Below are 23,793 nucleotides of genomic sequence, written 5' to 3' on the forward strand. Positions count from 1 at the left end.
TATTAAATAGTAGACTCACATTTTCAACTGTCCAATCTGCAGTAACCGTCTTAGAACCAATGGATGTTTGCAAGGCATCACCCATCGCGTTCCTCTCCATATTCACCTCCTTGGCGTTGCGGTCAAGATGTCACTGTGATTTATCGGTTTCAGTCTCATTATTTTCTCCCACACATTTATTTAAGTAAATGGTCATTATTTCCACTTCTCATTCACTCCACAGCACCACCAGCACATATCAGTCAGATCCCATTCATCTTTGTCAACACTTTGTCGTGATAAAAGTACAGCTAAAGCTACTGTATGTGTAGGAAGGAACTGCAGATGCCGGTTTAAGCCGAAGATAGACACACAATGTTGGAGTAACTCAGCGGGACAGGCAGGAATGGAAGGAATGGGTGACGTTTCAGGTCGAGCCCCATCTTCAGACCCGTCAGACAGCTAAAGCTAGTTCAGTTATAGGAAGAAGGGAGATTGTTCTGCCATCCTCTGAAAACTTATCAGCCATTGTCTAATGTTTGTCTTGGGCTGGGGGAATTCAAAGAAACACACCCATCTCCGCAAGTCACAAGGATTGCATGTCATCCCTACTCCAACTGGACATTCACCGTTTCTGAAACCAATTACAGTATCTAACTTTGTTCACACCAGCCTCAGCTGCAAAGATGAGCACAAGGCTGAAGCTGGCTGGCAGCCTGGCTTTGAGGAAGAGGACCTATGTCCCTTGAACACAGGTCGCAGGGGCATAATACACACATGAAGGAGACATGAAAAAAACCCAGAAAACAATTGGACCAAAGTGCATCATATTTCAAATCTACCCCAGATTCTTGAGCAATATTCAATGAACAGCTGTGAAATATTCTTTATAGCTAACAAAATATAAAAATTAGCATTTCTACAATAGCTATTCTAGCTCAAGACCATTCACAACATGTTACAACCAGCAAGGTATGTGTCAAACGGAGTCACTGTGATAACAAAACTCCATTATTCAAATTCAGGGACAGATTCTTCCGTTGTTACCAGGGTAATTAACCATCCTATCACTAACTGGAGAGCAGTCCTGAACCATCATCTATCTCATTAGAGACCATCGAACTATCTTTAATCGGACTTTATCTTGCACTAAGCGTTATACCCTTTATCCTGTCTCGATACAGTTTGGACGGCTTGATTGTAATCATGTACAGTCTTTCCGTTGACTAGATAGCACGCAACAAAAAAGCTTTTCACTGTGCATTGGTACACGTGGCAATAAACTAAACTAATGTAATGATCTAAGATAAACACAAAAAGCAGGAGTAACTCAGCGGGTCGGACAGCAACTCTGGAGGAAAGGAATAGGTGAAGTTTCAGGTCGAGACCCTTCTTCAGACTGATGATGCTGAGACCCGCTGAGTTACTCCAGCTTTTTGTTTCTATCTTCAGTGTAAACAAGCCTCCCTACACGTAATGTAAAGCCCAGGTGGCTAATGTCTGCAAAGTTCTGACAAATGTCGAATTGAGAATGCCCAATAATCTGTTTGTAACGACAATGATTGAAGGATATTCATTGGCCAAGACAACGTGGGAGATGTCCACCCCTCAATGAAATCGATCCAAGTGGTCTTTAAATCCAGTTGAAACTGTGGACAGAACTTTGGTTTAGTGTCTCTTCCTCATGATGGTACCACTGATAATGCAGCACTCTTCTGGTACTTTAGTAACACGAGAGATCGATCTTTATCTTTAAGTCTCATAATCTTCTGACTGGCTAGTAGGCCATCCCTGATGCATGGGATCCCACTGTGTACACATAATCTGCTGCATTTGAAGTGCAGAAGTAGTCGCTTTGTGAATCACAAGAGATAGTGGAAGATAAGGCATACATACAAATCTTTCAAAGCTAGTAAAAGAAAACCTCCGGATAGATATGTAGAAAATGCCTTCAGAGAAAGTACATGAATACATTTCCAGTTATGTGACAGAAACACCTGTGTGCTCGGTTCGATAGAACAAAGAATGGGATCTGCCATTGGAATTTCCCCAATTTGTTATTATATTCTCTCCAAAGGGACCATAGTCAGGCAATATGGTGAAACACCAACAGATCAATGCTTAATCCAAATATTTTCATATTTTGCAGCAAACGGCAGTCAGGCCTCTAACCGAAAGTGTACTGTTCAAGATGTGAAAGGAGAATCAGACTTAGAAGGTAAGATGTTGCTCCATACACCTGGGAGAAACAAATCCTTAAGGGCCTGTCCCACTTACGCAACTTTTTCGGTGACTGCCGGCACCCGTCATACACAAGTTGCTGAAAATTTTCAACATGTTGAAAATCCAGCGGTGACCAGAACAAGGTGCGACTCTTTGGGCGACTACTCACGACCATACAGGCTTCACCCCGCGACATGTCACCAGGGTGTCGCCTGTATGGTCATGAGAGGTCTCCTAGTCACCCAAAGAGTCGTAGTGTCTTTCTGGTCGCCGCTGAATTTTCAACATGTTGAAACATTTCGCCGACTTATGACGGGTGCCGGCAGTCGCCGGAAAAGTCACGTAAGTGGGACAGGCCCTTCATGGCCTCTTTGTATCTCTAACACCAACCGCCACAAGTAATGGAAGTAATGAAGTATAATTTTGCGATACGATAAGATAAAACTTTATTCAACCCCCAGGGGGAAATTGGTCTGCCAACAGTCACAACATACAAGTTACACAAAGAGAAAAAAAAAACGAATCTTGAAATTAAAAGTGCAAAACAGAAAGAAGAGGTCAAGCGAGTGTGGGCTGGCTGCCATGTGCACACAGCGCCTTCACTGGAACGGACAACAAACAAACAAACCAATGCAGACTTATCCCCTGGGCAGAGGATTCTAAAACTAGAGCCCCCCCCAACCCCCACCCCGGGTTCCCCTTTGCTCTCCCACCTTCCCAAGCCGGGCCGTCCATCAGCGGTACCTAAGTTGACAGGTTCTTTATTATACTGCACCTTGGTAAGGGAACTAATGGAGGAGGTAATTGCTTGCAGTCACTGCCACCTGATATAGTGACATTTGAACATTGTGCTTTGATTCTAAAATTCATTGTCGACGAAGTCAATAGAATTGAATCTTGAAGCAGAGTACAATGCACATTTGCTGCGCGATCAAGCATTTAATGCCAGTGGTTGAGGGCAAATTACTGTGTCTTTGGAAGGATTCAATGAAGCTGACAAATTAATGCAATAAACAAGGATACTTGACGTGCACTCCTTGATTACAAATGGTGTGATTGCTCGCTGTGTAACTTATGCAGCACCATTATCCATTCCACATTATGACTGCTGCATGCATAACAATGCATTTTAGACGCTAGAATTAGCAAAACACAAAGTGCTGGAGGGATTCAGTGTGTCAGGCAGCATCTGTGGAGGGAACGAACAGACGACGTTTCAGGTCAGGTCCCCTCTTCAAACAGGGAATGTCTGTCCATTCCCACCACAGATGCTGCCTGACCCACTGAGTTCTTCCACAGCATTTTGTGTTTGGCTCAGGATTCCAGCATCTGCAGTTTCTTGTGTCTCCAGTGTTTTGGACGAGTTCACTATTGGCAAACCAACACATGGTACAAATCTACCCCAAAGACGCACGTCAGAGGAGACCTCTTTACTCTAGCTATTCAGAATAATGATGTACGCTGTGAAAAAGTATCTTGATTGCACATGTGATAGCAAATTATTAGTAACATCCAAAGAGAACTAAAAAAACAATGAGTTTGTAGGAAGGAACTGCAGATGCTGGTGTATACAGAAGATAGACATAAAAAGCCGGAGTAACTCAGCGGGACAGGCATCATCTCTGGAGAAAAGGAATAGATGATATTTCGGGTTGAGACCCTTCTTCAGACTGAAGAAGGGTCTCGACCCAAAACTTCACCTATTCCTTTTCTCCAGAGATGCTGTCTGACCCGCTGAATTGATCCAGTTTTTTGTGTCTATCTTCTATATCAAGGGTTCCCAACCTGGGGTAAATGTACCCCCAGGTGGTAAATTTCATCGACCCAGTGGGTAAATTTGTTGAAGGTAGACAAAAATGCTGGAGAAACTCAGCGGGTGCAGCAGCCTCTATGGAGCGAAGGAAATAGGCAACGTTTCGGGCCGAAACCCTTGATTCTGGATTTGTACATATTTTTTCTCATTGACTGACTGTGTTTGGTTCTGGCATACCGGTGTCTGTTCATCATTAGTTGTTCATAAATAAGTGAAATAACATTGTTATGTGCTATTAGAGTTGTCAGGGGTAAACGGGATAAAAAGGATTGGGAATCCCAGTTCTATATATATATTGAAATGAAATATTTACTGTGCAATGAGGACCAAAATGCATGACGGGCTGTTTCATTCTCCAATGTTGTACTTGTGTATCTTAGTTCCATTCAGTGCTGGTATCTGACACACTGAATAATCACATGGCTTTTGATTATTACCCCAGCCACCACAGCTATCGCGTTGGCCACCATGGGATGCGTGATCACCATCTTGTCGCTCCCCTTGATTCTACTGCTCATATACAAACAGAGGCAGGAGACGGGTGCCAGGAGAAGTAAGTAACAGATCAACTCGAGCATCTAGTGAGACACAAAATGCTGGAGTAACTCAGCGTGCAGCGTCTCTGGAGAGAAGGAATGTGTGACGTTTCGGGTCGACACGTTTATTCAGACTGTAAGAAAAGTCTCGACCCGAAACGTTACCCACCCCTCTGCAGAGTTGCTGCCTGTCCCGCTGAGTTACTCCAGCATTTTGTGAGCTGAGCATTTTGTGTCTATCGTCAGTGTAAACCAGCTTCCTTCTTACTCACGCATCTAGTTGGCGAGGCTTTGGAAATGTGGAGCTCAGAATTGCACGGCTTTGGGCTGATGTACAGCATTCACATCATTTCCAAATAGCATCAATAAAAAAAAAATCATATTGCAAAACAAAATAATCAAATCAAATAATTGTCCCTGGATACAGCAACCTCCACACGTGTACAGAGGGGTTTTAGCATGAATGATATTCTCTCAGTGGTAACCTGCAGCAATGAAATGGACCAGCATTGACCAGCCCTGCATTGACTTGTATATTTACAGACTCACCTTGTCATGCTGTGCAGTGACTGCTGCACATCCAGATGCACCCCAGAGTATTCATGATACCTCCAGATGCAGGCTGCAGTTGTTAATACTTCCTCACATACTCGGCCATGACCGATCCACCTCGTAATGAACAAGCATGAACTCACTCTGCAATGATTTATTCATTATTAACCATGCACCCTAAAGTCTTGCATATGACCAGATCTACCCATCAATAATTCAAGCATGACCAGACTTACCCTGCAATGAAACCCTCACCACCAGACTCACCAGCAGGGTTCTACCTATTCCCAGATTGCCCTGCAATAACTGATTTGCTACCAAGCCTGCTCCACAAAATCTGACAGTACCAAAAGATTTTCAGAGGATTTTGCTACTGCAGATGATAATCAGACATCACACTGCACTTACCTACTCCTGCACAACGCTCCATGATGCAGCCAAGTTGATGTAGCATCAACACCGACAAACGTCCTTGCACAAAACAAACCTTTAACCTGGTGAAGCATCTTACATGCTCCTTACAGCACCAGAGACTTGGGCTCGATCCTGACTACAGGTCCTGTCTGTGCAGCGTCTGTGCGTTCTCCCTGTGACTTCCTGGGTTTCTTTCGGGTGCTCCAGTTTCCACTCACATTCCAAAGACGTGCAGGTTTGTAGGTTAATTGGCTTCTGTAAATTGTCCCTTGCGTGTAGGATAGAACTAGTTTGGCGCAGACTCGGTGGAGCACCTTAAAGGCCTGTTTCCACGCTGTGTCTCCAAACTAAATGAATCTCATGCATTACCAGATACATTTTCACCTGCATTATCTCAGATACTTGGTAAGAGGATTAAGGAGAGATCACGTCGATTGGGATCAAACCCAATAGCGTTGACAAGAAAATCAAGTAATCTAAATAAAACAAACCTTGAAAGGATTAACAGGGTGATGCTAAGCGACCGGTTCCTCAATCTGGAGAATGCAGAGCGAGGGGAGTATAGCTTCAGGTTGACAAATGCACTGAACTTTGTCATTTTCTGCTCCAATTTGTTGTTAATGCAACCAAGAAGGAGATCTCAGGATACGAGGTGTTTTATGATTGTGTCATCAAAGATTATGGAGATCAGGTGGAAATTTGTTGAGTATCAACCACAACGTTATTGAACGGGGACGCTGACTTCTTGGTTGCAACTTGTGGCATCAGAAAGAGCATCGTGACTCACAGAGTCAGCGGGCATCTCGTGTTGCTCTTTCTGATTCCCTCGGGCACAGCCATGGAGCCAAACTCACTTTGTAGGCAGCACCTCGCCAATTCCGTTCTGCAACGTCAACTTAATCAAAACGCTTGGGGCTTGTGGTTTGATAGTCAGAGAAAGTCTAACATAATCAGCAGAATTTAGTAGGTGATATCCTCACCAGATTAAAACAGGGTTTAACAAAAATGTCTGAGGTTTCTGCTACAGCTGATGATAATCAGGCATCACACGACACTTTCCTACTCCCGCACATCGCTCCATGATGCAGCCAAGTTGGTACAGAGTAAAGCATCAGCATCAACACCGCCCAATGTCCCTCTGGAAATTAACCTTTAAACAGGTGAAGCCCATTAAAGGGGAAGCCTGCTAAACCCATCAAGGAGACTGTGGAAGGCTGCGTAACATAGAGATGGATACAAGGAGGCTTTGTGTGGACCCACCATGTCCAATAGTCCACTGTAATGCAGAGCTTGCCACAGGCAGCTGCGGAAGCCGTCAATGGATATTTTTAAGGTGAAGATTTGATAGATTCTTCATTAGTGCGGTTGTCAGGGGTTATGGCGAGATGGCAGGGGAAGGGGGTTGAGAGGGAAAGATGGATCAGCTATGATTGATAGACAGACTAGATTTGATGGTCCGAATGGCCTAATTCTGCTCCTATATCTTGTGAACTTAGATGCAATGTAAACATTAAACGTTCAACATTGCCTGTGTCTTTTCTATTGAAATCTTCATTTGAAATGTTTGTCTTTTTCTCACCTCATTTCTTTTTCATTGCAGGAGCGCATGAGCTTGTCCGAATGGACAGGTAAGTTCCCCAACTGTTACAAGTCTTTAAGCTCTTGGGGACATTCCCCTTTTCTTTGCCAGATCATCCAAGTGTGCGGATAGATTGTGGAAGTGGGAATCATACAGAGACTAACTGGGCACTAGGCGGACTAGGGGGCGGTGGTAGGGCTGGGGAGGTGGGCAGCTACTGGAAGGGTAAAGGCAAATAGATGATGAACCATCAGATTTGTGTTTCTCTCCAGTCACTGTGGAGGCACGGTGATATTTGGGCAGTCGCAGTGTGGAGCTGCACAACACCCCCACCGATGATTTGCTATCATATCTTCTATCCACTATCTTCACCATCACATAAGCCACTCCTTAACCATTTTGATTCACTCAATGTGACATTGGGAAATGGCTGTGAGCACTGGATGCACTAAAGACAATGGGACCAGGCTGCATCCCAGGTCTAATATTGAAGTCCAGCACTCTTACACTAGTCTGAAGAAGGGTTTCAGCCCGAAACGTTGTCTATTTCCTTCGCTCCATAGGTGTTGCTGCACCCGCTTAGTTTCTCCAGCATTTTTGTCTAACTCCTACACTAGTGCCACCTTTAACCAGGCTGTTCCAGAACATCAACAAAACTAGCATCTACCCAGCAATGCGGAAAATGACCCTGTTGTATCCCGTCCAACGAAAGCAGGGCAAATCCAATCACCTAAACATTGTCAACTCAATCATTTTCAAACATCAACAAAGTGATGTTGATGGTGCTATTGGGCATTACATTCCACTGAATTCTAGATAGACACAGGATGCTGGAGTAACTCAGTGGGTCAGGCAACATCTCTGAAGAAACAGAATAGGCGATATTTCCAGTCGGAAACCCTTCTTCAGACTGAAACCTAGTTTGAGTTTTATCAGAATACGTGACCTCAGGCCCAAGGCCTTGATCCAAACAGGGGCCAGAGCTATGTTGCACAGGTGTGCTTCGAGTGACTGCCCTTGACATCATTTGACCAGGTGTGGCTTCAAAGGGCCCTACTGAAGTCAATGGGTATCAAAGGAAAAATCTCCAGTGGTTGGATTCACGGCTGGCACAAAGGTAGATGTTCATGGCTGTTGGACATCGACGATCCCAGGCCGAGGGCATGACTGCAGGAGATCCCCTGGGCAGTGTCCTTGATCAAATCATTGTTGGCAGCTTTATTGATGGTCATTCCAATCCATTGTAAGGCCACTGTTGATTGCACAATATTCAAACCCCTTCATCATTTCTCATCAAATGAGGCACCCCATGACCTTCCATGGAACATATGCACACACTATCCTGAAACATAAGTATGTTGTTATTGTGTGTGTTATTGACAACTGTTGTTATTGACAACTGTGGTTGACAATCTGCATGAATGTATAACTATAGAAATATTTAATGGTGGAAATAAAAATATAATCATTATTTGTATATATATAGGGCACCGGGGTCAAGTATTGAAATCTTCAGGGGTTGGATGGAGAGTATGTTTTCAATAACAAGTAGTAAATCAGTTTTTTTATGTGGAGATTTCAATATTGACCTACTAAATCCTAATCATCACAACCTTACAGAAGATTTTATGAATACAATGTACAGTATGAGCCTATTTCCCCAAATCACTAGACCGAGTAGAATTACTTCCCATTGTGCTACACTCATTGACAATATATTCAACAATGATGTTGAAAATAAAATAGTAAGTGGATTATTAATTAATGATATAAGTGACCACCTGCCAGTTTTTATAGTTTATGATAATATCCACAGGAACAACAAACCAAATAAACTAACAGAATATAGACGAGTGAGATCGGAGGAAGCTATCAATGCACTAAAAAAGGATTTATTGGTACAAAATTGGGACATAATATACCAAAAAAGAGACATTGATAGTGCTTATGAAACATTTATTGCTATGTTTAAGTCATTATATGATAAAAATAGTTGTATGTATATATATGTCTGTAGGTATTATGGGAAATTGCCTGGGGTAGTATTATTATTATTAATTAATTGATTTTTAAATAAGTTAGAAGTGTTGGGGAAAGGGGTGAGATTTTATAAGTTATTCTTCTTCTCACTCCTTTTCGAGCTTGTACAGACACAGAGTTGGACATTGGAAATTTGCTTTTTGTTATTTTCATTGCTTGTAAATATTGATTATAATGTCCAATTGTTTGATAATTTTGATTTTGTTACTATTAATGTCTTTAATGTCTTTACTTGTTCGGAATAAATAAATAAAATAAAATTAAAAAAAATTGTTTTATCATTGCCGGGTCCAAATTCTGAAACACCATATCCAAGAGCCTTGAAGGAATACCTTCATCAGAAGGACTGCAGGGATCAAAGAAGGTTGTTCACTCCCATCTTCCAAAGGAAGGGTCTAGCCAGCAAAGCTCATATGCTGAAAATTAGACTCCCATAGGCACTTTGCAGGAAGGTCTGAAGAACAGTCCCGATCCGAAATGTCACCCATTCATGTTCTCCAGAGTTGCTGCTTGAATCACTCCAGCACTTTGTGTCCTTTTGTGTAAACCAGCACCTGCAGTTCCTTGTTCCTATACGCTGAGCCGTGTTGTTTCTCTACTTTCATAGCGAGGTGATAGGAGTAGAGAATCCAGTATTTGAGGAAATCTCGACGCACAATTCAGAAGTGAAACCTCGAGCGCCGCCCATCAGTGGGCGAATTCTGTCCGAATCCGATCGGCACCTGCTCTCCGAGCCCAACACCCCAGCATCCCCCGTGGCTGCACAGCGATTCTTCCCAATACTGGGTAAGTGTTCTCTTTATACACTGACTGTACGGGCACGATACAGAAACAAGCGCACGCAAGTGGGAAAGGATTCGCACAGAACCCATTGCAAATGCACTGAATGATGCACTGGTTATAGACAGACTGTGTTAGACTGTGAGAGGGAGAGTGTGAGAGGGGGAGAGCGTGGGATGGAGAGAGTGTGAGAGGGGGAGAGCGTGAGAGGGGGAGAGCGTGAGAGAGGGAGAGCGTGAGAGGGGGAGGGCGTGAGAGAGGGAGAGTATGTATGAGCGAGTGCTTGGGTGAGAAAGACAGGGAGTGTGTTAAGCGTCTGTCCCACTTGGGCGTTATTTGCACGTCATTTACGCTACATCATTTACCCGTCACGCGCGTGGTGAGACGTGGTGGCGTAGGCAGTGACGCCCGGTCGCGCGCGGCGCCCCGGGAATTTGGGATTCACAAAATCTTTGCACGCCACCTGCATGACGCCCAAACGGGACAAGCCCTTGAGACAGAGTGAGTGTGTGGCAGAGATAGTATGTGACAGAGGGAGAGAGAAATCTGTGAAGCAGAGAGAAAAATAGAGAATGAGTGGGAAAGAGATGGGGGCTTGGAGAAATGAAGTTAAAGGGCAACAAATGGGCACCAAGCCTGTAAATGAATGGATCACACAGCATAGAAACATGCCCTTCAGCCCAACTCATCCATGCTGGCCAGGTTTTAGAACTGAACTAGTCCTGCTCTCCTGCATTTAGCCCATTTCCCTCCCATCATTTCCTATCCATGTACTTGTCAAAATGTCTTTTAAATGTTGTCACTGTTCCTGCCTCTACCATTGCCTCTGGCAGCTCATCCTTGTCTCCGTGGCTCCTCAGATCTCTTCTACATTTCCCCCTCTCATTTATCCCTACTAGTTCTGGACTGTATCCTGGACAAAAGGCGGTGACTTCATCCTTGTCCCCTCGTGACCCTCGATAACGTCACCCCTCAGCCTCCAACACTACAGAGAAAAAGTCCCAGCCTATCCAGCCTCCCGTAACTCTCATCATTGAGTCCTGAACGTGAGGAGGAACAGTGAGGCTCGGGGCGAGGGAGCGCACTGGGACACAAAAGCGGGATGGAGAGAGAACAGGCGAGGAGGGAACGGGGGAGGTGGGCGATCTGGAGGAGGTGGTTAGTAAGGGTGGGGTGAGAAGTGGAGAATAAGAGTCACTGTTGAAGGGGGAGGGGCAGGAGGAAACGAAGAACACAAAACATAGCCAACCTAAACTTGAGAACAGTCTTTACTTTAAACCACTTTCTTATATTTTATACACCTTCCATAATATATTTCTCAAGCCCACTTTAAGATGCTGAACCTTCTTTTAGAGGAGAAAGAAGTTGTTAAAAATATATCGGACCTGCTGGGCTTATCAGACGTTTTTAATTGATATCTTACTTGATGAATCTTTGAGGTGTTAAAAAACAGTCTTGAAGAGATAGGTTCGAACACCCAAACCGGGAGCATACCTGCCAAGATAGGGGTGTTGTGGTTAACAGCTAAATGTTTTGCAAAGATGGTTAGTTTATGCAATACTAACTGGTGCACAACCATGCTTGTGCACCATTTCAATAATGCAAGCATTTCTGCAGCATCCAAGCACCAGAGGACTACAACAGACCCAGTTTACATTGGAGTATTGTCTCCAATTTATTATTGGCTACATTTAAGAATCTCATTGTTCCATCTGGGACATTTGACAATATTCTTGACTCTCTCTTGACTCTTGAGTATTTAACACATTCAAAAGTCCAAAGGTCTTGCAAAAAGAATGACATCAAACACAATTTGACATCGAGATATAATGAGAGAAATTTGGGCAGATCGTCAAACATTCAGCCAAGTCTCAAATTGTAAGTTGGGTCTGAAGAGGAAGAAAGTTCAGAACAGGAATTTAAGGAGAGAGGCCAAAGTTTGGTGCCTGTTAAACTGTGGGATATGGTCGGGGAGGACGGCGGCAGAGGTTGGGAAGACAGGGAGATTGGGGAGTGAAGGAAGTTGGGGTGGTGGCGAGTAAAATTTGCAGTGAGCAAGATGTTCAAATTTGAAGAATATAAAAATCTTGGAGGGCTGGAAGATTAAAATGCACAGACGTAATTCACTGGAGGCTAAGATTTTAATTTGGCTCTGTGCAAATGCTGTCCCACACAACATTCCTTGGTGACGAGGTGCAAAAATATCCGTCACCTTATGGAAGAAGTAATCAACAATCTTTCCATTTTTATTTTCCAAAATGCCAAATGTAGCCAAGAGGCAGCTGGAATTACATACAAATTAAGAAGTGTTTTTGCATAATCATCAGATGGAATCCCAGTAAAAGACTGTGCCCCAGTGTTTGGGTTTAACCCACTAAGTAGACTGAAAGTCACCTCACAGAGTATAGCTCCAAAAGCACCCACTTCCTGATAATATAAAGTCAGGTACACTAGACCTCAGCACGGAAACTCATTGCAATGTTCAAAACTTCACCGCAACTTTTTAAATTGTAACTCTACAATTATGTTCCCGCTTATTCATCACGCTAGATCTTTGGTTAACGAGAATAAGTACAGCTCCAGCTACTTTTTTAAAAAAGAATTGGGGGGGGAGCACGGCCGGATTGTGACTGCTTTACAGCGCATGAGACCCAGTCCAATCCTGACTACGGGTGCTGTCTGTATGCAGTTTGTATGTTCTCCCCGTGACGGCCTGGTAATTCCTCGTATTTCCTAATTCATTCCTCGTTATATCGAATTTGTGTTATGGAAACCCGCATTATAGCAGAACTGTATCTGGATATCAAATCAGTAATAAATGCCGACGGTAATCTCATTTCTGTTCTGCCTGCAGAACTGGTGCCAGACTCTCCATACTGATCGGACACGTCTGGATGGTATCACAAATGGGACCTTGGCTGGAGCAGGAAGACATAAGGTGGCACAAATTGTCAAGAGTATTTACTGCTATGGGCTACGCAATGAAATATATTCCACACAAACGTGGCAGCAATAGACGGCAACCAGGCTTTGTTGGAAATTCAGGACCAAAGGTCTTCGTCCATTTTAAGTTCCAACAGGGACGAGGATGAAGGATTGCGCAGTGGTACATTCTGTTTTATTAACAAGGAGACAATGTCTATATTTGGGGAAATGACCGAACATGATCATCAATTATTATTGCACCAAAATGTTGGTGTAAGCTTGGTGCACTGCTCCCAAAATGTGAGTCATTAGTAGATGTGGATTAATGCATTTTCCTCTGTACGGAATATCTCTGTGTGTTTTTCTTCAAATCCTCTCCTTTCCTCCAGCCAGTGATGCCCAGGCACAAACATAAAGCTGTCTAACTCTCAATCTCCAGAGGGAGTCTCGAAACAGTGAACTCGGGGAGGACGAGACCCTGTCAGAGACTGTTGCTCTGTCCCCCAAGGTCTGTACCAGCCAGGTGCACATGTGCCAAGTGTAATGCTCACTGCAATTATTTAGTCACAACTATAGCTCCATAAATGATAACCTTTTCCCTCACTTGCTTTTTGTGTCAATGTGAGTGGCAGAGTGCTGCAGTTCACAGAGCTACAGTGGCTCAGATTCAATCCTGACCTCCACGCTGACTGTGTGGAGTTTGCACGAGTCCATACGGGTTTCCTCCCACATCCTAAAATGTACGGGTTAGTAGGTGAATTGTGAAGTGTCCTAATGTGCAGAGGAAGTTGAAGGGAATATAGAGAGATTTAAAAAAAAAATTGCATTAATGAGTGCTTCATAGTCAACATAGACTCAGTGGGCTAAGGGCCTGTTCCTGTGTTGCACACTATATGAGTATCTTCTACTTAGAATACTTTGAGAGCTTGAGGAGGGGAGGGAGAGGACGAGATGTGAGACTTGGCCCATAGCAGAATAACTGAAGAAGGGTCTGAAGATGGGTCTGGACCCAATAAACCACCTATTCCTTGTCTCCAGAGATGCTGTCTGACCGGCTGAGTTACTCCACCTTTTTGTGTCTATCTTCAGTTTAAATCAGCATTTGCAGATAGACACAAAAGTGCTGGAGAAACTCAGCGGGTTTAGCAGCATCGATGGTGTGAAGGAAATAGGCAACGTTTCAGGCCGAAACCCTTCTCCATTCTTTTTTCTGCATCAATACACACAGTTCCTTTAATGCAGTTATTGTTCTGAAAAGCACTGTTCCTGGAGGCTTATCAGATAAGATTAGAGATGTTCTCGCAAGGCCTGAGTCATGGCTGACACTTCAGGCTGCTGGAAGGTTCACTGCATTGCAGCAGATGCATCACACGGTGGCAGTAAACAGTGGGCAGGGAGGCGAGGGGGGCAGGCTGTTGGGCGAGGGGACCCTCGCATGACGAGGTGATCACAACAGCTGAACACCAGCCCCCAGCTCTGCAACCTGTTCAAAGCAGGTCACGTCTAGGTGGGTGCAGTGAACACACCTACCCAGCGGGACATCAGCCGGGATGGAAATTGTTGCACATCTCAAATACATGTGCTTCAAATGCTCAAAAGGACACAAAGTGCTGGTGTAACTCAGTGAAGATAGGCACAAAATGCCAGAGTAACTCAGCAGGCCAGGCAACATCTCTGGAGAACATGGTGACGTGATGTTTGCATGTGGATTGCATGCGTACAGCACATATTCTGCTTGGGTTGCTCACGACTCAGTGTGAACATTGAATTCTCCAATTTTAGACGACCTCCAATTGTCCCATCTCCCAGCCCCTTTTCTCGTTAAAGTACTTTACAGTGAATTATGTTGCACTTGAGAATAACTATAATTCCAGGCATTTCATTTCAACCAAGATTAAGGAAATTAATAAATATCTTCACCTTTCACTTCCTTACAAGAACATCCGAACTCACAGCCCCCAAAGATTTTGAAGAGAAGTGATTTTCGTAATAAAACACGTGTAAGGATTAATTTATACACAGCAAGCCGCCACAAACAGCAGATAGGACATCTGCACCTAAATCTCTATTCACCAAAAGTCCACACCAGAAACCTCTGCTCAATGATTTATCCCAGTGTGGTTGTCTTTTGGATGAGATGGTAAAATAAGGCTCTGTCTTTCCCATCAAGAAGCATGATCACAGTTAATGGTGGAGCTGGCTCGTAGGGCCGAATGGCCTACTCCTGCTCCTATTGTCAATTGTCATTATTCGAAGAGCAATCTTTCACACGTGCAGGCCTATATTTATCCCTCATCTCTCCAGACTTTTCTTCTTTGCTATTTACAGGAGCACAAATTATCTGCTGTGTTTGTGTGTTAAACAGCATTTCATACATACATCATTGGAATTGATGTGGTTTGGAAAATCCAGTACAGGTTAATGTTACTATATTGATGCTATTTCTCCATTGGATGTTTAAATATCCTGTGATGCTATTCCAGGAAGTATTCCCATGGTAGCTTGACCAATATAGCTCTTTCAACCACAACCACTTAGTTTGTCCATGGAGGTATTTGATGGGAATCGAGTGTACTGGTTGCTTATTTGTTGATATATGCTCTTCCTTTCGAACTGTTTGTATATAAGTAAGAAACATTGTATATAACTGTGGATCTGTCTCTCCAGAGGACATGGGGAACCTTTCTATCTGTTCCATGAATTCCAAGTTAAGGGCCTGTCCCACTTTCCCCGAGTTACTCACGAACTCTCCCGAGTTTTCCCCTTGATTCGAACTCTGGGAATGTCGGGGAATGTCGGTAGCGAGCTCGAAGGAGCCCCGAGTGCCTACGAACGTCTATTATCGTAATTCTCCCAGTTCGAATCAAGGGGAAAACTCGGGAGAGTTTGTGAGTAACTCGGGAGAGTGGGACAGGGCCTTTATAGATGGTGCATTTACTTGTCAAAGCCTTGCGCCAATGCAAAGAGACCCCATGTTGCCAATGGTGGTCAAACTTCATGTCAAGACAGAGAGAAAAGCTCGGCATTGTGGAGAGGAGACGCATTAGAAGAAACAAATACCTTCTAACTCGCCCCACCTTCTTTCTGGACTGAAGTCATTCTCATTTGAAAAAGAAACACTTCTTTCAGTGAAATTGGAAATCAAATCTTCTCCATGGGCAAACTGTTCTACCACCAAAAGATGTCATTAATGCATTTCAACAGAAGTTGGGTCTGACCAGTGTTGGATGGGTGCCTTACATGAAAACACATACGTGATTGCTATTTGGTGTGGTGTGTGGGGACTGCCACCCCTACTCGCACGCTTGATGTTGATACGAGAGAAAGACCCGACAATAAAGGACAAGTTCAAATGGCTGAGGATATGTTGTTCACAGAGTGTGCAATTATCAGATCCTCACGTAGTCATTCTTCCTGGAATGAGTGCCCAGTCTCTTTCCGAATTATAGACACAAAGTGCTGGACTAACTCTGCGGGTCAGGCAGCATCTCTGGAGAACATGGATGGGTGACGTTTCAGAGTACTGGAGTAACTCAGCGGGTCAAGCAGCATCTCTGGAGAACATGCATGGGTGACGGTTCGGGTTCCAACCCTAAATGTCAAGCAGTCCGAAGAAGGATTCCAACCCAAAACATCACCCATCCATGTTCTCCAGAGATGCTGCCTGACCCGCTGAGTTACTCCAGCACTTTGTGTCTATCTTCAATATATACCATCATCTGCAGTTTCTTCCTACACTCTCAGAATTATATCCCATCTCTTTAATGTACAATTACAAATATCAAATCTCCTTGGAAACAATGCGTGGATCATATTTTTATGTAACAAAATGTATAAAATATTTGTTAACCATGTTTGTTAATTATTCAAAATATATGTAAATTACTTTGAAAGAGACTTCTTTGTAATACCTCTTAGAAGTTTATGGTTGTAACATTTTTATATCAAAAATTAGCTTTCTATGAATTGAACGAATCTAACAAATAAAAGTTCCTGTGCTACATTCGTAGAAATACTCAACTCTGTTCTTGCGCACTTCAATAACTTAACTAAAGATTAGTGGTGGGATAAATATTTGCCAATCAAAGCCCCCTCATCTGTATCCACCTATCACTTGCCCGATTTTGTCCCGCCTCCATATGTCTGAAGAAGGGTCCCGGCCCAAAATATCCCCTTGCTCCGGTTTCCGCCCACAATCCAAAGACGTGCTGTTCATAGGTTCACTGTAAATTGCCCCTAGTGTGTAGGATGCGAAAGTGGGTTAACATGAAATTAGCGTGTATGGGTGGTCAGTACAGACTCAGTGGGCCGAAGGGCCACTGTATTTCTAAACTAAATGATGATACGATATGAACATTGGGATGAGCCTGGATCGAAACTTTATAAAGGCTCAGCAAAGTCTCTCAATCTGTTCTGCCACTTCCAAATTATTCCAAATACATCCAGTGCAACATTTCCGTTACTCTCTCCAGACAGATTCTGTCCTTGCAACATCCTCTCTCTACTGCGTTTCAATACCTTGGCTGGTCTCTATGCTGCCACCCATTTCATTCTTTGCAAAACAATTTCTATGCATGTACATTTAATCCCCAGTCCTGCTACTTTCTAAACCACATCTCTGTTATCACTGTAACAACATATTCCCTGTCACCAATCTTACTTACTAAACTCTGCACATACACATTCACATGCATGCATGAGAAATCAAATTCAGCATTGACAGTGAGCTGCATCTCGGTCTGCTGCAGTTCTTGTGGTAAGGGAACACCTCTATAGTGGTTTTGACCCAGCGACAGCAATGTGTGTCCAACTTAGATATCTGTGTCTGCTGTTCCTCCCCTTCAGTTCAACAGAGGTTGTGGATTTGGGGTGTGGTGTTAAGGAAGCATTGTCAAGTTTTTCAGGGGCATCTCCTGGGTGCTACAGACTGTACCTGCTGTGTGCTGGTGGTGGACAGAGGCAGTGTTGAGGGTGGAGAATGGAGTGCCAGTCTAGCAGGGTGTGTTGCTCTGAATGGTGCAAAGCTAACCGCCCATTTATGAAGTAAGGCAAGTATGGAGATTGTATCAACCTCCAGTTTAAATTCCATTTGGAATATTTTGGAGGACCAAGAACCAAGAACAGCAGAAGACTTTGTGCAGCCAGGACATGAGAGACAAGACCCTGGTCCCTTTGACTCAATGCGTAAAAGTATCTCATTCCATTGAAATTTCACTTGCAAATGTTTTGCACCATTAAAATCCAAAATCCTCTCTTAACATAAAGCAGCTCGTATCTTTCTGCACGAGTTGAACCCAATTAAACAAAACATTTAGGACATTAACAGAAAGGAAATTCAGGCACCGGAAAGTTCAACTGAATTTGCTAAACATAGCTACCATGCTAAAAACAAGAGACTCATGGTGCACAAACCTGTGTCCCTTGTTACATTGAGGTTTCCTGTTCTTAATGTTCTATACAAGTCAGGTAATGTGGTGCAGAATAACACAAATACATTCTTAAGAGTTGACAACCATCTGAAATGAACCGTAAGCTCACATCTACCTTTTGTAAAAAAAAACTACACTCACTGTCCAACTGGTTAGCAGAGCAATCAGATCACCACATGAAAGTGGTGTGAACATAAAGGAGTTGTAAAGGGGACAGATATATTTACATTGCTGCTAGTTGAACCTGTGCCATGCAGAGATGGATCCTGATTGCTCACCTATCTTCCAAGAAGCAGCATATCAAGGGATATCACTTTTGAGTTACTTGTGACCAACCTGGTACTCTCATGGAGGCTGGTGAAAAATAAAAACTCATTGGGATTATTCACAGTTTACAAAAGCAAGGGCGTTACACTAAACCTTATTAAAACACTGCTTGGATGGTAGCTGGAATAGTTTGGTTTAATTTAGTTTAGTTTATAGTCACGTGCACAGAGGTACAGTGAACAGCTTTTGTTGCGTGCTAACCAGTCAGCGGAAAGACTTTACATGATATCCCTTGATTTCGCTAGCCCCAAGAGCTCTATCTAACTCTCTTTTTTAATTCATCCAGTGAATTGGCCTCTACTGCCTTCTGTGGTAGAGAATTCCACAAATTCACATCTCTCTGGGTGAAAATGTTTTTGAGGAGGAACATGATAGGGTAGTCCAGAACCAGGGGTCACAGTCTAAAAATAAAGGGGAGGCCATATAAAACTGAGATGAGGAAAAACTCTCTCATCCAGAGTGGTGGAATTCTCTGCCACTGAAGGTAGTAGAGGTCTTTTTCATGTCTCAGGATGGCTAAGCCTTGGTCACATCGTGAATCTTTTCCTCTGTCCGTAGTCAGTATTTGTTTCAGGAGTCTTCAGATGATGTTGAGAGCAAGGAACCACATGTGTTGGTTGATAAAGAATGGTACAATGTGCTGGAGTAACTCAGAGGGTCAGGCAGCATCATCATACGTGATAAGTGCAGAATTAGGCCATTCGGCCCATCAAGTCTACTGCGCCATTCAATCATGGCTGATCTATCTCTCCCTCTCAACCCCATTCTCCTGCCTTCTCACTGTAACCCCTGACACCCATACTAATCAAGAATCAATCAACCTCCGCCTTAAAAATATCCACTGACTCGGCCTCCACAGCCTACTGTGGCATCTCTGGAGAACATGGATAGGTGACGGTTTGGGATCAGTGGAACTAACCGAGTGTAACTAGTGCCTCACTTGGCACCTTTGTCTGGCAGAGTACACGGTTCTAATTATTCAGAACTCTGTATATAATTAATTAACGAGCGGTTAAAAAAGATTTGATCCCATTAAAAGCTGGGATAATCACAGCAGTTAAATCTAATCAAGAAATTTCCTTTCATCTTCCATTAGCCTGTGCTCCAGTTCCTGTCTCAAATGATCCAACATTAACAACTGTTTGTTTTCTGCATTGATTGACTTTCCTTAGATTAGCTACTTGACACAACGAAGATTAACCACATCAGTGCTGTAAGCAAAGAGCGCAACAGATAATGCAGCATTCGTGAGGCAGCTTTCATCAAATGACCACCATTAGCAATTCTAATACAAATACAATTCTATGACTAAGTCTAAAATGCATCCTCCCTAATCGATTTTTGATCACAATTTGGTGCCCATTGTTAGCTGTGACTTTGCTGAATGTGATCCCTCCAGCTGAAGGTGAGAGGATGGGTCACAGAAGAGCAATTGCATCTGGAGAACAGTCCTGACCCGAAACGTTGCCTGTCCATTCCCTCCACAGATGCTGGCAGACCCGCTGAGTATCTTTGTGTTTATGTGTTTTGCTCAAGACTCCAGCATCTGCATTTCAATGATGTTTTGCCACATGTGCTAATGCACAGTGGAATTCTTTCCTTACGTAGAGTTCAGTAAAGCATTGCCAAACCCAAGCACAATCCCCGATTAGCAAAGTGTCCAGTAATGGTCCACTTGCCCTGCATGAAGAGGCGCCATGTTTTGGCGCCATGTTCGAAGTCCAGTCTGCTCTAGGTTTTATGAGCGGTGCCCGATCCAGGTGAGCTTGAGGGAATGATAGGCCTGACCTCTGTCCCTCTCCTACCTGCCTTGCTCCATCCTGCCCGATCAGGTCTTTGGGGGCGAGCAAGGGGGGGCCGGCTCGGCAGCTTCCCCACTGCAGGCGCGGCACACTGGATCTTTGTGCGTCCGGCTGTGGGTTTTGTGGGGGGGGGGAGAGAGCAGGAGCCGGCTCAGAGTGGCCTTCCCCCTTTCAGCAGCATCACCAACAAAATTGCTTCAGCAGGTTGAGGAAGAAAATTACCACCATCTCCACAGAGTTGTTAGGATAGCAATCTATTGCTATGGTTGGTTAAGAGCTTTATTATCCAGGAAATAAGTGGGTGAGTTAGATGAGCTAGTCATTTCCAATTACAAATGGGTTATAAATTCTGGTCCCAATGTGTGTCACTTTAAAAAAAAAATGTTTCTTAATATTCTTTTAAACTCTTTCCTCCCCTCGTCGTCTATTTCTGTTCTTGCTCTTTACTCCTGCCCAAGTTGCCACCGCTCTCTCGCTCCATCGCTCTGCGTCCCGTTTTCTTCCCCACTCTTTCATGGGTTGAGGAGATGATCTTCCCTGCCTGTCCCTCGAAATGCAGCATCGCTACACGGTTATCGGATCAGCGCAAGAGCAAAACCCCCCAAAAAAAACGAGACGTCAAAGAAATCAGATCAATTCTGTTTGCTGTCAGACATGTTTATCCAGTTAATCTGTCTCAACGTCTGGGTCAATGCACGCCGTCAAACATCATGCAGCAGTCCCATCAGGTTGACTCCAGCATGCAAAAGGCACTTGGATAGAGCTGATGATAGGGAAGTTTTGCAGTGAAATATAAATCTTTTGATGATGGCCAAGCTGCGGAAACATCTGCAATTGCTTTGCATTGACCAACATTGCACCTGCTATTGCATAACAAACAAAATTTATCATGGCACTGATATAGCAGAGAGACCAGTCAGCAAGCACTCTATATCCTGATAGCTCCTTACACACTGTGACTCCGTTTTTTAGTTCTCTTGCTTTGAATCAGAAGCCAGTGTGTTCTTGTTGTAATCCAGTGATGTGGGCATATAAATCTCTGCTGCCATTTCCAAAGCAGTACCAAAGGGCAGCTGGATTGTTGGCAGTCATGTTTAGTTTAGAGACACAGCGTGGTCCGCACCAACCAATGATCACCCGTACACTAGTTCTACCCTACACCCGAGGGACAATTAACCAACAATGACGTTGGAATGTGGGACGAAACCGGAGCACCCAGAGAAAACCCACATGGTCACATGGAGAACGTACAAACTCCAAACAGACAGCGCCAGTCACAATTGTCTCTGGCACTGTAGGGCAGCAACTCAACCGCTGCGCCACTGTGCCATCTTTCTAATGGGATGTCAATTTGAGATGCCTTTTTTTTTAGTAAACCAGCATCTGCCATTCCTTGCATCTGCAGGGAGAATTACTGGCTAATGTAAATGACAGTAAAGTTTACTAACTTACAGTGGCCAGCACATCAGGTAGGCGATGTGTTAATTGGCATGTGGGAGAAGAGATTGTTGCAAAAATGGGTGAGAATGTGGTTCTGATGGCATTATTCTGAGATCCAGACTTGATGGGCTGAATGTCCTTCTTTGTCATGGGGAAAAGATATTAGGAAAATAAAATGTTGGTCAGGGAGATCAAAATGACTGGATTGCTGGCTGGGCAGTTTTCTGGTTATTAAGTTTACTGAAGGCCACATAGCAGAAGCATCCGCGAGGCAGGGCTGGAAACTGGAAGTATCCCGAGCTAATTCTCCTACCTTATAACCATATAACAGCACGGAAACAGGCCATCTCGACCCTTCTAGTCCATGCCGAACAAGTATTCTCCCCTAGTCCCATCTACCTGCGTTCAGACTATAACCCTCCATTCCTTTCGCGTCCATATAACTATCCAATTTATTTTTAATTGATTAAAACAAACCTGCCTCCACCACCTTAACTGGAAGCTCATTCCATACAGCCACCAGAGTAAAGAAGTTCCCCCTCATGTTACCCCTAAACTTCTGTCCCTTAATTCTCAAGTCATGTCCCCTTGTTTGAATCTTCCCTACTCTCAGTGGGAAAAGCTTATCCACGTCAACTCTGTCTATCCCTCCCATCATTTTAAAGTACCACGGTCATCTATTGCAACAACTGATTGTTGCCGGAAGCTCATGTCCTTTTCAGGACGGATGATGACAGCGATGTCAACATTTGAAACATGGAAGATGGACACGAAAGATGAAGAGTTTACTGAACAGATTAAAAAACATTCTGCAGCCAATGTACCATTAAAAGCTCCTGATATCACCTCCCACTCGTCCCCTCACCCCCATCCCCATCCCACTCTGAACCCTCTGAAAAATCTTCACACGTGAGATATTAAAACATTCTGATGATTTTTCTTCAATATACTCCACTGCCATCAGTCCAGTAAAGTGCTTCTGCAGCAGCATGAGGTCACTCGTGGCAAATCACCGACCTTATTTACATGCATAGAACATATGCTGCAACTGCAATGACTGGGGACTGAGGAGATTCAAGGCAGCAAGCCCATGCTGTGCAGGCAGTGACTGAGAACACAACATTAGACGGGATAATTAAACATCTGGCCAGAGTAGATCACGGAAAAACATTATTCACGGTGTACACAGGAATGAAAGCATTGTTGATTAAGTAACTGGACCAGCTACCAGAGTTCTGCTCTGCAATTTCCTAATCCCAGTGTATTAGCTGGGGAATTTCAATTCAAATACTGTAAGTAAATACATCTGAAAATTTGAACAATTGATAGATTGAGCAAGGTTGACCATGAAATACTGGGGTCTCATAACAAAAAAATCTATCTGGTTCATTCATGTCTTTCGAGCAAGGAAATCTGATGTTCTTGCTCAGTCAGGAAGTGATTTAATCCCCGTAAATGTGCATCGGTTCAGGAAAAGTTCGGCACAGACACTAAATGCCTAAACACCAACATCGGCAGTGACATCCATGTAAGTGAACAAATTAGAAAGAGATAACGAGTTGTGAAAACAATTTCTCATCTCTTTCACCATGACTGACTGGTCAGTGCAAAGCCAATTTGTCTGGAATGAACTAACAGTTATAAAGCAGCACAGACCTCATATTTAAGGGCTCAGGAGCCATGGCAAGCTTTCCAAATTGGTTAACTTCTGAATCAAATGTATCAGTTGTGACAAGAAAATTCACCGGAGATCATTTTGATTATGGTACAGCTGTACCAGAAATTATTTTATTTCCAACTATTCATGAGTCTCCATTTAAATTGATGCAACTAACAAATGGGGAATATGTAAAATGCATAGAGCGACCAAAATCAATCAGTGTTATTCCCTTGTCAACGGGAGAGAGCATGAAATGCCCCATCATATGCACACATATAAAAACCGTATTATTTC

General features: G+C 43.6%; 2 protein-coding genes across 4 annotated transcripts in view; one reads left to right on the forward strand and one right to left on the reverse strand.

The window, feature by feature from the left end:
- vsir (V-set immunoregulatory receptor) overlaps nt 1-16,845 on the forward strand; it is a 45,118-nt gene extending 28,273 nt beyond the window's left edge. Inside the window, exons 3-8 of one of the 2 annotated variants that reach the window (XR_008726163.1) lie at nt 2,129-2,197; nt 4,458-4,568; nt 7,118-7,145; nt 9,744-9,922; nt 12,771-16,297; nt 16,499-16,845. Coding sequence is in view for 1 of the 2 variants with exons in the window: in XM_055661761.1 (XP_055517736.1) it covers nt 2,129-2,197; nt 4,458-4,568; nt 7,118-7,145; nt 9,744-9,922; nt 12,771-12,796 (413 nt within the window). In the remaining variant the exon portion in view is untranslated. Of the gene's footprint in view, nt 1-2,128; nt 2,198-4,457; nt 4,569-7,117; nt 7,146-9,743; nt 9,923-12,770 lie in introns of both variants that reach the window. The other variant, XM_055661761.1, reaches the window with a different exon arrangement.
- cdh23 (cadherin-related 23) overlaps nt 1-23,793 on the reverse strand; it is a 533,293-nt gene that overhangs the window by 92,251 nt on the left and 417,249 nt on the right. The window lies entirely within an intron of this gene.

This window comes from Leucoraja erinacea, chromosome 34 (assembly GCF_028641065.1).
Source record: "Leucoraja erinacea ecotype New England chromosome 34, Leri_hhj_1, whole genome shotgun sequence".
Classification (NCBI taxonomy): domain Eukaryota; kingdom Metazoa; phylum Chordata; class Chondrichthyes; order Rajiformes; family Rajidae; genus Leucoraja; species Leucoraja erinaceus.